Source organism: Myxine glutinosa, chromosome 5, assembly GCF_964187855.1.
Source record: "Myxine glutinosa chromosome 5, kmMyxGlut1.1, whole genome shotgun sequence".
Classification (NCBI taxonomy): domain Eukaryota; kingdom Metazoa; phylum Chordata; class Myxini; order Myxiniformes; family Myxinidae; genus Myxine; species Myxine glutinosa.
In genome coordinates this window covers 26,529,560-26,544,664 of record NC_136265.1, presented here as the reverse complement: position 1 = coordinate 26,544,664, position 15,105 = coordinate 26,529,560, and the positions used below count along the sequence as shown (strand labels likewise).

The following is a 15,105-nucleotide window of genomic DNA, read 5'->3' as shown; positions in this document are numbered from 1 at the left end:
TATATTAAATATCATCTTCAAATAAAATCCACATTTAAAAAAATCCTCGTATCCAGATCTGGACCTTCACCAAAATCTAATCAATTCGGCCCTGTGACACACCCAACCAGTCCACCAAGTTTCGGCTGAATCCGTCCATATCTTTGAGATATCCTGCTCACAGACAGAAAGACAAACAGGGGTGAAAACAACCTCCAACCACCGTTGACGTGAAAACGTTTATATTAAAAAGATATTTAAAAAGAAAAAATTACTTTGGGAGTAACCACCAACTATTCAAATCAAAGTTCCCACTTCAATGGCACAATGTTGAATGATACATAGATTCAGTACCCTGGACTCACTTGTATCAAGAAAGGGAAACTAAAATTAGCCGGAATATATGGAAAACATTTTATTGAAAAAATATATTAATACAGGTAGTCACGGCAGCCAAAAGATTCCCGACGGATCAGACGATGAATGTAGAAAGGTAGATTTGTACATCCTAGGATGACGCATCGTTAAATCCCATTCAACCAGGAAGGTTAGAGCAACCCAAGCATACCCGACAGGCCAGTGAGCACACTACTACAAGTCACAACAAATGGTGTTCGGCGACTGGTGCACAATGAAACCGCTCCACATTTGTGGATACAAGATGGCGGCGCAAACCAGCGACATCTCTGCTGTTGCTATAGAAAGGCCAAGCAGGTCAGCCGAGGCAACACCACCCAAGCTCTGCAGTCAAGCAAGCGCGGAGCAACCCATTTGGAAAATTATTATTAGGCGACAGACTCGGGAGATTTGTGCAAAAGACGGAGCCCGTGCCTACGTGGGCAAAGTGGGCGGCGCGTGCCTACGTGGGCAAAGTGTGCAGCGCGTGAGGTCAGAATGCTTCGGCGAAAGTCCCGCAAGGCATCGAGTTAGATGTCTAAAACCATAAATATAAATATTAAATGTAACAAAAATGGAACCATCACGAAGATGTTTCGACAGAATTCCACAACAATCGATTGGCCAAAGGCACGTTATGATCCAGAACAGACTTCCTGTTGGTATAGTACCAGGAAGTCATGAAAATATCTCCTTGGATACGGAGAAAAAAAAAGGTTTGAATCCATCCCTCACATGAAGCACAGGTTTAAAGATGAAAGCCAATTCAATATTCCAACCCTCCTTTGCATTGGAGGATCTTACGAGGAGGAAGATGGATGTAAAGAAACATGGAACCGAGGTGGCAGGGGAAAAGGCCTTCAGGAAAGATCATCATACACCTAATGTGGTAAAAGATTTTCACTTGACCTGTTGGTAGTTAACTTACCGTATTGGGGATCTCAGAAAGAAGTAAAGGTACCAGAGTCGATTGAGCAGTCGGAGCCTGATAACCAAAGCTCATCGCTTCCGGTTCAACCTGTTCCAAAGTTATAGAACTACACAAGCACGTACAAAACAGCTACAAAGCTTGCAATGTCATCAGCAACACCAAATAAATAGAGTATTCCGATAGGCAGCTACGCATGGCACATTTACTCAAATCTCAACCATCTATCTCCACTACCCAATAACCCGCATGTTAAACATTCATAAAAGCTGTCCCAGGGTTTTCCAAAAAAAGAAAGAAAGAACAAAACCGTTGGATGGAAAGTTGTTTCTGCCAATAGTGGAGCCAAACTAATGTTCAAAACATCGTTACCGTGTTCATACGATTTAAGGCCTGGACATTGATGGCCTTCCGACCATCGAGTGGAACTAAAGACCTGGCACGTCATCAGCACAGATTGTTTCATCTACGGCACAAGTTCAGTCAAATCCAATCTCTCGTCCTCCTGATGATGCCCACTTCTGTAGTGGGTCGAGACGCAATTGTCCCACGGTGACAAAATTATCCCTTTTTGGGTTGTAGGTCATTTGCTTCCAGCTTGAACACGTACACATTCCTCGGTTGTCACTGTTGATGTTTATCGTTGTGCAACGACACCTTCTGCAGGGTTTTCAGGCCTTTGCAGACCCGTGCTTTCATCCGCCAAAAACAAATCTGTCAGATGCTGATTTTCCTCCTCGAGCTCTCGAGCACTACCCAAGGGCGTAGGAACTGGCTCGGTGTCGTGGAATAATGAAAAATTGATACGGAAGTGGTTTTCCTCTTCCGTGGTAATGGGCACAAAGCGGTGACCCCAGAGGATCTCAGAAGCAAGGTAGGAGCTGCGAACCTGAGTCGTCATCCCGGTGGCTTCGACCACCCCTTCAACGATGACCAGGATTTCGAAATTGTCGCGCTCGAGATCTCGCCTGCTGATGTCGTAGAGAGGACTGTTCTCGTCAATCTCATGGGTTATTATGAGTGGAGTGACAAGGAAAACGCGGTCTAAACCTTCGTCGTAGCCGACGTCGATGTCCTTTTGCTCGATTCGAACCTGCCTGTGAGTCTTAACTTGTACACATGCACTCTCACAATCGTTACCGATGGCAACGTTGCACGTTTCATCATCATATTCATCTTGCGGCAAATTGCCATGCTCCGGGAGCACTCTCACCATTAGAGCACGGACGTGGGCCTCAACGATGTGACTCCGCCTAAGATTTCCAAGACGCCACATAAGACAGAGCCGGCCATCACGCAAGGCCACGACAGCGTTACGGCTAAACAGAACAGTCTGTGCGCGGAGCTTAGGCCGTGCCATCTTTGCCATGATGGCTCCAATGAAGAAGGCGTCCACAACGCAGCCTACAACTGACTGGAAGACGACTGAAAGAATCGCCGCTGGACACTGATCCGTGATGCATCGGAAGCCATAACCGATGGTAGTTTGCGTCTCAAGAGAAAACAGAAAGGCGGAAACAAACCCGTGGACGTTGTCGACACAGGGTTTAAAGTCAAGAGAGTGGTCCAGCGCAATGTCTCCATGAATCCAGGCACACAACCAGAAGATTATGCCAAATAAAAGCCAAGAAAGTAGAAAAGCTGCTGTAAAAATCAATATCATGTACCTCCAGCGGATATCCACGCATGTCGTGAAAGCGTCGGCAAGGTATCGCTGCCTACGGTCGCCGATGTTTGTAAAACGCACATTGAAGTGACCGCTCTTGTCCATGAACCGGCCGCGCATCTTCATACCCCAAGAACCCCTCGAGGCCTTGTGAGCAATACCATTCGTCAAAGGCACTTCGGTAAGCTGAACCTCATCTTCGGGTCGCATCATCGTGAAGCCTTGTATTTGTGAAGTCCCCTTCATGGTCAATACCTTGGTTCAAAGGATGCCTCCAGTTCCAAAAAGGGCGGCCACTGTGTAGCTCGAGTGCACAGCACGGTGGACCCAAAGGGAGAAATCCACGTTTTCCCCAGAATCTGCGGTGGAATGAACAACTGTCAGAGACCCATCATTCACACACAAATTTAATAGTAGCGAATAGATAACGATGGTAGCTTTTGCTTTCACAATTATTTTGCTTAACATCAATCTTATCTTACTACAATTCACCAAATGTCCGTCTGTCCGTTCCCAGGTACCGCAGAAACGGCTGAACCGATCGCAATGAAATTTTGGGTGGGTAATCCTGGGACCCCCTGGAGTAAAATAGGCTATTTTGTTTTTCCATTTTATTCCCCAATTTTCCAATTTTTGCAATTTCCAATTTTTCCAATTTTCCAGTTTTTCCAAACACGATGGAATAATATTTACCGATATGAACAGTGATGTGGCTTTTATTGAAATTCTACAAATACTGTTTAGATTTTGATGATTTGCGTGTGATATGATTTAACGGATGTTTATATAAATCGTTTGAAAATATTTTTTTTTTAAAGCCTTCAATTTCTGATATTTTGCCTTTTCATTTGGGCCTCCCAATTGAAGCCCCGCCAAGAGGGCGGGTACCGTTGCTAGTGGGGTTAATGTAAAGATCAATAGATAAATAGATAATAAACAGATTTGCCAGTTTTTCGGGTCTCAGGAACTTCATGAGCAATATGTATGGCCATCTTTAAAACGATGTCGGGAGGGTAGGTGAGGTCGGGTGGATCAACCCAATCTATTGGGGGTGTCAAACAAAGCTATTGCTGCACATGAGATTATATATGTCCTGGTACGACTGTGATAAGACCTCTAAACCTGGGGCAGGACCGAGCACTTGAAACTGCAACCAGCCTATTGCAGTCCGCTGTTGCACTGACCAAGGCCTCCCTCGTATCTCATGCGGAGCAGGTGTTTGGCACCGTTACCAAGTGTGGGGTACTTTATCATCGGGAGATGGCTTCTGAGGCAGGCCACATCCTTTGGAGTCAGCGTCAAGTCAATTGATCTGTCTGCTACCGCTCGCTTGCGGACGTTGGAGATATCACAAAATTAAATAAAAGCAACACCAGCTAGGCCAATGCGAGCTGCACCCTGGTCAATTTTTTCTTTATTTATTGACCAAATATGCGGGTGCACATTGTATCAGAGGCCGGGCAGTGTCGACCAGGAAAAATGCAAGTGAAAAATTATTGCACTACTTTTAACCAACGTATCTCTCATACATACCGTATACCCTTCTTAAGTCCCCCATTGTGAAAGAAAACGAAAAATTTAGTTGTCATCTAGATATTACGTACGCAAAATAGCGGATAACTTTGTATACATTACGAGAGAAACCCTCCGCTATTACCACGGTGCCAAGACAACTCAAGTGAAATTGACCTCAGGTAGTTCTGACCTCATCCCAGAGGCCGAGGGATAGCAAATTTACAAGGTGATGCGGACAAGACATGATGATGTCACATGGTATGTTCAGCAAATTCGGAACTTGACAAAACAAGGATAAAAAAGTATATATATACCAGCTGAAGAAGTCCAACCGACAAAAACAACTTGTAGGAAGAATACTAATTGGGACTTTGCCTTGGCCAAACTGATCGGAAGGGGGCTATGCCAAGACCGCTTCTTGGCCTCACCACTTGAAGTTGCTTTCGCCCCGGATTTGAAGCTCCAACTACAAGCCGAGAAAGCACATCAAGATAGTCAGGAGACAAGTACAGCACATTCTGATGGACAAATTTGTTACATGCAGACACACGCACGCACAGACACGGTACTCCTGCACTCTGTACAAATCACCTTCGAGACACCGTAGAGGCTCCAGGGGTCGTTTTGGAGCAAAACGACTTGAGCATCACAGCGACAGACATCGACGCACAAACGAGTCTTTAACACGCTCTTCAAACCGTGGACCGACGTTGATGAGGCCGGAAATATTTACAAAATGCATTTTTGGTGAATGGGGAGGAAGAAATAGCGCATCAACTGAAGGCCGCTAGAGCAACACGATCACACGCGTTCCAGGCGGGCATGAGGGTGCGTCAAGTTCTCTGAAACGCGATGCGATGTAATTATAGCGGCTCATGGTTATAAGGTCTCTACTGTAACTGCGGAAAATATTTTTCCCAAGCTCCAGCACTCCCAAAGATCTTCACGTATCTACGCCGTCATCCAAAGAGCTCCAGAACCTCGAGCTCAAGCACATTCTATCTATCCAAGCATCCCACGAGCTACTGCACCTCCACACATGCAGTGCAGCATCCCACGAGCTACTGCACCTCCACACATCCAGTCCAGCATTCCACGAGCTACTGCACCTCCACACATCCGCTCCAGCACCCCACAAGCTGCAGAACCTCCACACATCCAGTGCAGCATCCCACGAGTTACTGCACCTCCACACATCCGCTCCAGCATCCCACGAGTTACTGCACCACCGCACATCCGCTCCAGCATCCCACAAGTTACTGCACCTCCACACATCCGCTCCAGCATCCCACAAGCTGCACCACCTCCACACATCGAGTGCAGCATCCCACGAGTTACTGCACCTCCACACATCCGCTCCAGCATCCCACAAGCTGCAGCACCTCCACACATCGAATGCAGCATTCCACAAGTTACTGCACCTCCACACATCCGCTCCAGCATCCCACAACCTGCAGCACCTCCACACATCGAGTGCAGCATCCCACGAGTTACTGCACCTCCACACATCCGCTCCAGCATCCCACAAGCTACTCCACCTCCACACATCCGCTCCAGCATCCCACAAGCTGCAGCACCTCCACACATTCAGTGCAGCATCCCACGAGCTACTGCACCTCCACACATCCAGTGCAGAATCCCACGAGTTACTGCACCTCCACACATCCGCTCCAGCATCCCACAAGTTACTGCACCTCCACACATCCGCTCCAGCATCCCACAAGCTGCAGCACCTCCACACATCGAGTGCAGCATCCCACGAGTTACTGCACCTCCACACATCCGCTCCAGCATCCCACAAGCTGCAGCACCTCCACACATTCAGTGCAGCATCTCACGAGCTACTGCACCTCCACACATCCAGTGCAGAATCCCACGAGCTACTGCACATCCACACATCCAGTGCAGCATCCCACAAGCGGCAGGACCTCCACACATCCAGTGCAGCATCTGACGAGCTACTGCACCTCCACACATCCAGTGCAGCATCCCACGAGCTACTGCACATCCACACATCCAGTCCAGTATCCCACAAGCTGCAGCACCTCCACACATCCAGTCCAGCATCCCACAAGCTACTGCACCTCCACACATCCGCTCCAGCATCCCACAAGGTGCAGCACCTCCAGACAAATAATCTTCATACATCTACATTGGCGTCCCACAATCCCCAGCACCTCTACCTTAAGTGTATTCGTTCATCTACTACAGTATACCATGAGCCAGGGCACTTCCAGCCCAAACATCTATCTCAGCATCTCCTGAGCTCCATCACCGAGTCCCAAGAATCTCACTCGGTCCAGCATCTCCAGCCCATGCATCTTCATACATCTATCCAAGCATCCCACGAGCTCCAGAAACTCCTGCCCAAGCATCTCCAAACATCCACTCCAGCATCCTGCGACTCCAACCTCTTCATACCTCTACCCCAGCACCTCATTTGCTGAAGCTTCTACACCTCCGGCAAAGCTCTATGATCACGGAGGAAGCCGAGCGTTACATTTTCATCGGCAAAGTCAAGCCATGACCTAGATGGCCAAATATAGCGAGACGTCACAAATAAACATGTAAACATAAAAACTCGGTCAAGACGTCACTCGTTTTTAAACACCTTCACAATCTGAACAATTTCGGAAAGGAAAGACCGAGCAGCAGCCTGGACACAAAGGTCACATTTTTCTCTTGCCCACCACCCCCACCCTACCCTGGCAGCTGCAAATCTTCAGCAGCCATTTTTAGCCCGATATTCTTCATAGTCCAGGAGCCAGAATATGCTCAAAATGAGTTTCGTGCAACACCCACTACACAGTTGGTTTGTCATTTCAGGGTGCTTGGGATACATCTGCAGAACAAATCCAGCCCTGATGTCCAGTTAAATTGCGGCAGCAACAATAAATGGCAGCCACCTTTCTATTAAGGGGTAGCGTAAAGCTCGAAATTGACGATTTTTTTTGGTATTTTTGTTTTTTCAGCTCGTCCAATAGGGATTCTTCAACATTATAATTAAAAGGATAGCGGGAAGTATGAGGGGATTTTCGTTATGCTGTTGAAGTATGATTTAAAAAAAATTATTATTATACCTTTTATTATACCCAAAACACACAAAATCGCTGAAATATGTACCGTAGTTTTTGCTTTTCGACTGTAATTATGCAATATCATCTTTATGTTGTTCAAATGCGGCTATGGTTGTAATATGATATATCTTTATGATCTTTTCAAGAAACAAAATTGGGCAATCCTTAAATAAAGTCAGGAAAATATAGATTTTATTTCCCCTTAAATCATCAACCCCACTCCTGTTATGACCAAAAGTCCACAAATAATCTCAGCAAAAATATCTCACCAGGTCAAATCTGGCTGCGTATCATAACCATAGTCGTTCACTGAACATTACAATGTTAACGTATAACTGTTATTTGTTGTATTATTAAAATAAACACATATTTTGCTACTGAATCATCCTCTAAGTGGTATACGATCAAGAAAATGTCATCATTAATCCTCCTCATCATCATCTTCTGAGTCGCTTGTGGTAGGTTCTTTGTTTGGGTTTTTGCATTGTTCACCTCCCATGCAAGTGCAGGCTTCTGTGCATGGCATGTTATTGTTCTTGCAGGCACATGCGTGGCTGCGTTGACATGCAGACACTTTACACTTGCACGCGGTCAGCTCAACTAGTCCAACTGGAGCAGGGTCTTTGGTCATGAGGGTGGGCTGGCGAGTTCCATCTTCGATGTTCCATCCATTACCATCTGGCTTTGGTAGTGCTTGGTTGGGGAGCAATGACTTCTTCCAGATGAATGACTGATAGTTAGCTCGATAAATGTGTTGCCTAATACTGTCAGATGTTGGTGGTCGGCATTCACTCTTCTGCCTTTTCTGGCAGAACATCCAATATCTGATTTCGTCCGCCGTGTCACCTGCTGCCGGAGCTGTTGTGTACAGGGAGCATATGAACCGTTCACAAGCACGGACAGTATCCTCTGTCGGTGGGATAATATCTCCCTGTAGCCTGTAGGGGCTAAGAGAAAAAATAAATAAATGAAATCCGTCAAAATCTCAGATTTACGCCTCGGACACCACCCCCCTCATAGAAAAGTGCTGCCATTTATTGTTGCTGCCACAATTCAACTGTACATCAGGGCTGGATTTGTTCTATAGATGTTCCCCAATCACCTGGGAATGACAAACCAACTGTGTAGTGGGTGTTGCACGAAACTCATTTTCTAGGCCTCTCTTGAAAACTGGCTCCTGGACTATCAGCACAAGAACAAAATAAAAGGCAAGAACAGTTCAGTCCAAGCGAGTGCGAATTCGCTTCAAAATGAGTTGAAGCAGAAACCTTCAACATCTTTTCCGAAACCTTGATGCAGGTTGTTCAGCAAAGCCGGTGAGCACAAATACAGAAGAAGAAGAGCTGTTACTATTGGACATGGCAGGAGGACAGACGGATTAAAGTTGGTTTATTTATTTATTTTTCGAGTCTTCGTCGACTCACCTATTGTGTTTGTTATTCACAGCATTATCTCATCATTATCGCAGACTCATCATGTCACAGAAAGGGATAACCATTTAGGCACATGGAGTACCCGGTAAGGGAACGACACGCTCGTTAAGGTGCCATGTACGCATGTATGTATTCGGTACACATGGGGGTACAGGAAATAGGGAGGGCACTTTGGTTAAGGTGATGTATATCACTCCAAGTACCTTTCGCAACTGATCATCATCCCAACTGTGATGTTCTTCGGGATATTTTGGTGTCTTTACTCAAAAAGGGCTTTTTTGACAGCAAATCACCCTTGGAGACCACTTTGGATTGGAGACCTTCTGACAGTAGTGGAGTCCACTCAAATCACATGTCTGGGCCAGTTTAGTCGCCGGAGACATGTCCGTCCGGCTGTCCGTGATAGGTTTGCGTTACTGCGATAACTCCTCCAGAACGGCTGAAGGGATTTTAATTAAACATAGATCAAGTGTGTACTTTGACGTAAAGGTTAACCGATCAGATTGTGGGGTCAATAGGTCAAAGGTCATGTTAGATATAAATCCTGTAACCACGATAACTTGTGAACAAGCGACGGCAATTTGACCAAACTGGCTCCAAGTACATATTATAATTAAAAGACTAACTGCTTACATTTTGGGGTCAATAGGTCAAAGGTCATGCTAGATATAAATCCTGTTACCACGATAACTTGTGAACAAGCGACGGCAATTTGACCAAACTGGCTCCAAGTACATATTATAATTCAAAGACTAACTGCTTACATTTTGGGGTCAATAGGTCAAAGGTCATGCTAGATATAAATCCTGTTACCATGATAACTTGTGAACCAGCGATGGCAATTTAACTAAACTTGCTACATGTACATATAATTATGATACAATGACTAACTGCTTACATTTTGGGGTCAATAGGTCAAAGGTCATGTTAGATATAAATCCTGTTACCACAATAACTTGTGAACCAGCAATGGCAATTTAACCAAACTTGCTACATGTACATATTATGATGCAAAGCCGACCTGCTTACATTTTGGGGTCAATAGGTCAAAGGTCATGTTCGATATAAATCCTGTTACCATGATAACTTGTGAACCAGCGATGGCAATTTAACTAAACTTGCTACATGTACATATTATGATGCAAAGCCGAACTGCTTACATTTTGGGGTCAATAGGTCAAAGGTCATGTTCGATATAAATCCTGTTACCACGATAACTTGTGAACCACTGATGGCAATTTGACCAAACTTGCTACAAGTATTTATTATGATGCAAAGACTAACTGCTTACATCTTGGGGTCAATAGGTCAAATGTCATGTTAGATATCAATCCTGTTACCATGATAACTTGTGAACCAGAGAGGGCAATTTTACCAAACTTGCTACAAGTACATATTATGATGCAAAGTTGCAATGCTTACATTTTGTGGTCAATAGGTCAAAGGTCATGTTAGATATAAATCCTGTTACCAGGATAACTTGTGAACAAGCGACGGCAATTTGACCAAACTTGCTACAAGTATTTATTATGACGCAAAGTTGCAATGCTTACATTTTGTGGTCAATAGGTCAAAGGTCATGTTAGATATAAATCCTGTTACCACGATAACTTGTGAACCAGAGAGGGCAATTTTACCAAACTTGCTACAAGTACATATTATGATGCAAAGACGAACTGCTTACATTTTCGTGCCAAAGGTCACAGGTCATGTAAAGATGTGGTGCTCGAGAAGAGCTGAATGGATTTAAATCAAACTTGGTACAAGTATGTATAATGATGCAATAATGTGGGTGGAGGCATATCGGTCGATGTCGTGACGTCAGATTGCCATTTCTTAATTAACTCAGTATTGCTCATCGATTTTGCCGAGATTATTGTCCCCCGTCGCACTGCGGAGCGAAAGGAGGACTATGGCTTTCCCCTCCGTCCGTGTGTCCGTCCGTCCGTCCGTCCGTCCGTGCGTGCGTGCGGGTGTGCGTGCGTGCGGGCGTGCGTGTGTGCAGGCGTGCGGGCGTAAGCGAAGGACTGCATTCGAATTTGGTGTGTGGGTGCAACCCACGTCAAAATCCAAGATGGCCGCCGCCATGTATGTCTGATGCCATGTATGTCTGAACGTTGTAACCTGCATATCTTGAAAAATAAGCGAAGTACCAACTTCTAATTTGGTGTGTGGGTGTATCTCGCCATAAGGAAGAACGGTATTGAAAATTGGGTCGCCACGTCAAAATTCAAGATGGCCGCCACCATATATATGTCTGAACCTTGTGAGATGAATATCTTGAAAGATAAGCGAAGTACCAACTTCTAATTTGGTGTGTGGGTGTATCTCGCCATAAGGAAGACCGCTATTGTAAATTGGGTCGCTACGTCAAAATCCAAGATGGCCGCCACCATATATATGTCTGAACCTTGTGAGCGAAATATCTTGAAAAATAAACGAAGTACCTTCTGGTGTGTGGGTGTATCTAGGCATAAGGAAGAACGCTATTGAAAATTGGGTCGCCACGTCAAAATCCAAGATGGCTGCCTCCACGTATGTCTGAACCTTGTGAGCGAAATATCATATCATAGCATGTTTTCTGCGTGTTCCACTTTGTCAACTCACATCACTTCCCCGACGGGGGACCTAGGCGTAACGCTTGTTTGGCCTTCTAATCCACCCTCTATCTTTAACTTCCCCGGTCTCATTATGCGTCTGTATTATTGCTCAGATGCCACATCTGGAAATGCCCGTTTTGCGGGAAAAGATTCCCACCCTGGCAGTCCAGAGCGAAATGGAGCAGGGTGCACATGGGGTTGACAGAGGCAATTGGTCTGGGGTGGAATGTGAAGGTTTGGGGAGTGTTGTTGAAAAGTTGTATTTATTTATTTAAAATCCTCTAACAGAGCCTAAGCCATCGTAGCTTTGTGAAAGGAAATATTAAATGATCCCCAACCTTCTTCCTTAATGGGTGCAGGGAAGTGTTTTAGGCCCCCGTACGTACAAAAAAAAAAATACAAAAATTTTGATTTCTTCAGGATTAGATGAACACCAGGTAACAACCAACACCGGTACACGCACACCTGATACTTCACTATAAAATTGGTCCTCTCACACCACCACTCTACCTATTGCATTTGCATTATAACCACAAAGTGAATGCTATCGTGTAATGATCCATTCATCTCATTCAGTCAATCAAACCACATTTTCTGGAAATGCAGCGTTTGCCATTTGGCCCATCATGCCTGTGCCACCTTCATGTGCAGTATTTTTGAACCAATTACATAATAAATTTTAACTTCGTCCTATTTTTAACATCTACGGCCCTTGATAATGAACTCGCACACCAATTTAGATAATCAATGGCCAGGGAATAATCTTTGAGCAAAACCTCGGACAGGTTTATTATTAAAAATACAATTATCTCGTAGGTCACGAAGGAGCTTGTACATGTAGACCAAGGACACTCGTCCATTAATTGCATTTACAATTTACAAAATGGTATTTGAACTTGTGGTAGCAGCAACACGAGCGACGTGCTCCGATGGGAACACCATGCAGGCAAAGTCCATTGGAAAAATGTCATCGACCATGTCTGCACTACACGGATGTACACACTGTTGTTCATCTATGTCCACATTCGCAATTCCTTTGTTGAAGCTTTTAAACTGTTGCACAATATTGAAATAGCGAACTATGTAAGCGTACCTGGATTGTGTGGTACGTCGAGCGATTCACCTTTTGTCCCAATTTAATGAGCGGGTTCCACCAGTCGGACAAAGGTAGGAGTACGGAATGCTTTGATAAGCCATCTGTGATTTTATGCAGGAGCTCACGATGAACTTTATAAAGCATTTCAAAATGGGGACTCAGTAGACTGGGGTTGGCGGAGGGGCGAGTGGTTTCATGCGTGTGGCTACCATGAGGGTGGGTGGTGGGTGGCAAGGGTATCGTGTGGGTGCAACGGTGGCTCTCGTATTAACAATGGGAGTTCTCATGTTACATGTGTGGAAATCGGTTTACGTTGCATTCTTAGAAAAAAAAAAAAACAAAAAAAAAAAACTAATAAATAGCTTAGCTTTGTCCTGTATACAGGTGACCAATACTGGTGAAGGTGGGTGGTGGGTGGCAAGGGTCTTGAGTGGGTGCAACGGTGGCTCTATCAACAATGGGAGTTCTCATGTTACATGTGTGGAAATCGGTTTACGTTGCATTCTTAGAAAAAAATTAAAAAAAAAATTAAAAAAAAATCTAAAAATAAATAAATAAATAGCTTAGCTTTGTCCTGTATACAGGTGACCAATACTGGTGAGGGTGGGTGGTGGGTGGCAAGGGTCTTGTGTGGGTGCAATGGTGGCTCTCGTATTAACAATGGGAGTTCTCATGTTACATATGTGGAAGTGGGTTTACGTTGCATACTTTAAAAAATCTTAAACAAAAAAAAAAAAAAAAGTTTAGCTTTGTCCTGTATACAGGTCTTTGTTGCTTTCAAGGCAATATGACCGGTGCAGGTACGTCACAGCTTTCTTTTTCAATAGCGGAGCGGGCGATACGGGCTGTTGGGCCATCCTCTTAGGTGTTCACTCCTGAGCAGTGGTAGGGAGGGTGGTTGGAGGGCCTGGGGGTTATTTTTGAGGGGCCAGCCTCTAGAGACCTCCAGCACTACCACGATCAAGAGCTTTGCCAAATTGAAAATTTAGGGCGTCGGAATTGAGGACTGGACGTGGCGAAATTGCCCCTCAAATTTCAGAAGATTTATGACAACGACCTGACAAGGCTGAATTTTAAACACGAGGCCGACATATGACAATAATAAACATATGTACAGTATTACATATCAAAATGACATTTTATGCGTTTTTCCTGCCACCCCCTTTGCCCAAATCATGAAATGCCTGCGGTGTGTCCGTTTCCAGCATTTCAAGGCCTGCAACATTCAAATTTAAACTGCTACAACCTCTTTGAAGTAATTTCTTTAAAGTTTAATTTAAAAGTTTAATTCCCAACTTCCCAAAGTTTAATGAAATCCCAAATTCCCAAATTCCCCAAAAATTTAAAATTTTAATTCCCTCGAGGTTTACAAAAAATTTTTTCCCAAAGTTTAATTTAATTCCCAACAACTTTAAAGTAAAGTAATTTTAAAGTTTAATCTTTAAAGTCTTTAAAGTTCAATTATTCCCAACTTCTTGCGGGGTCGGCTGAATGAATGAATGAATGATCGTTTTAAGGCCATTTTCCCCGCTAAAGCGAGGGTTAGCCTTGCGGGCTCCATGACAATCATGGTTCCCTGTTTTGAGGCAATGTTTTTATGGCCGGATGCCCTTCCTGACGCCAACCCTTGGTCGCCTCTTACGATGCGGAGGGATACGGTGTACCTATTCTAAACCGGGGTACACACCGTGATCATTCATCCCAGCAAGCTGGTACTCGATTTGCCGACCTCGGAAGGATGACAGGCTGAGTCAACCCCCCTGGCGTTAATTCAGCGATCGACCGGGATTCGAACCCAGGATCGTAGGATCCCAAGCCGGCACCCTAACCGCTAAGCCAACACCAGGCTAAGGAACGTATTTGTCCCAAGTGTTTCACAAAACGCCAATTAGAGCGGGAATTAGTAATTTTTAATTGTCATATGTGGGGAAATTGATCTGGGACCCGAACCATTGATCTGGGCTTGGGTCGCCCAGATAGCGCAGGTGGTAGAGCACTAGTACGGTTCACCAGAGGACCTGGGTTCAATTCCTGGTCTGAGCATGTAATTTTCCCACATATGTCATTTAAATATTAATTATTTATAATGCTGTTCATTTATATAATTGAATGAGCAATTTGTTCAAGGTGTGAGCAATTTGTTTACCCCTGATCCCCTTGATGAAAGCCAGGATTGGCTGGCTGTCACCAGAATATCCACAACAATGACTGCAAACCTGTGCCCAAAGGCAACAAGAATCTCAGAATGCAAAGCCCATCCACGTCCATGTTACTCAAACTAAATTTAAAGAAAACGACAGGGAAAAAAATGTTGAATTTATTAATTTGGTTCTCCATATTCTAATAACTAAAATTGAAATTTTGATGCCAATAGCTCAAACTCGCTCCTCACCCCTCCCCTTCAAATTTCCCCCG

General features: G+C 44.7%; 1 protein-coding gene across 2 annotated transcripts in view; it reads right to left on the bottom strand.

Annotated features, from left to right (window-relative positions):
• Window positions 1-374: 374 nt before the first annotated feature.
• The window catches only part of LOC137427829 (ATP-sensitive inward rectifier potassium channel 12-like), a 23,875-nt gene continuing 9,144 nt past the window's right edge, over window positions 375-15,105 (bottom strand). The window contains exons 1-3 of one of the 2 annotated variants that reach the window (XM_078777739.1): window positions 5,076-5,345; window positions 4,799-4,950; window positions 375-3,328 (exon numbers count right to left, since the gene is read on the bottom strand). In XM_078777739.1, the coding sequence (XP_078633865.1) occupies window positions 1,941-3,215 (1,275 nt within the window). In that variant the 5' untranslated portion in view covers window positions 3,216-3,328; window positions 4,799-4,950; window positions 5,076-5,345 and the 3' untranslated portion in view covers window positions 375-1,940. Of the gene's footprint in view, window positions 3,329-4,798; window positions 4,951-5,075; window positions 5,346-15,105 lie in introns of those variants that run through there. The other variant, XM_078777738.1, reaches the window with a different exon arrangement.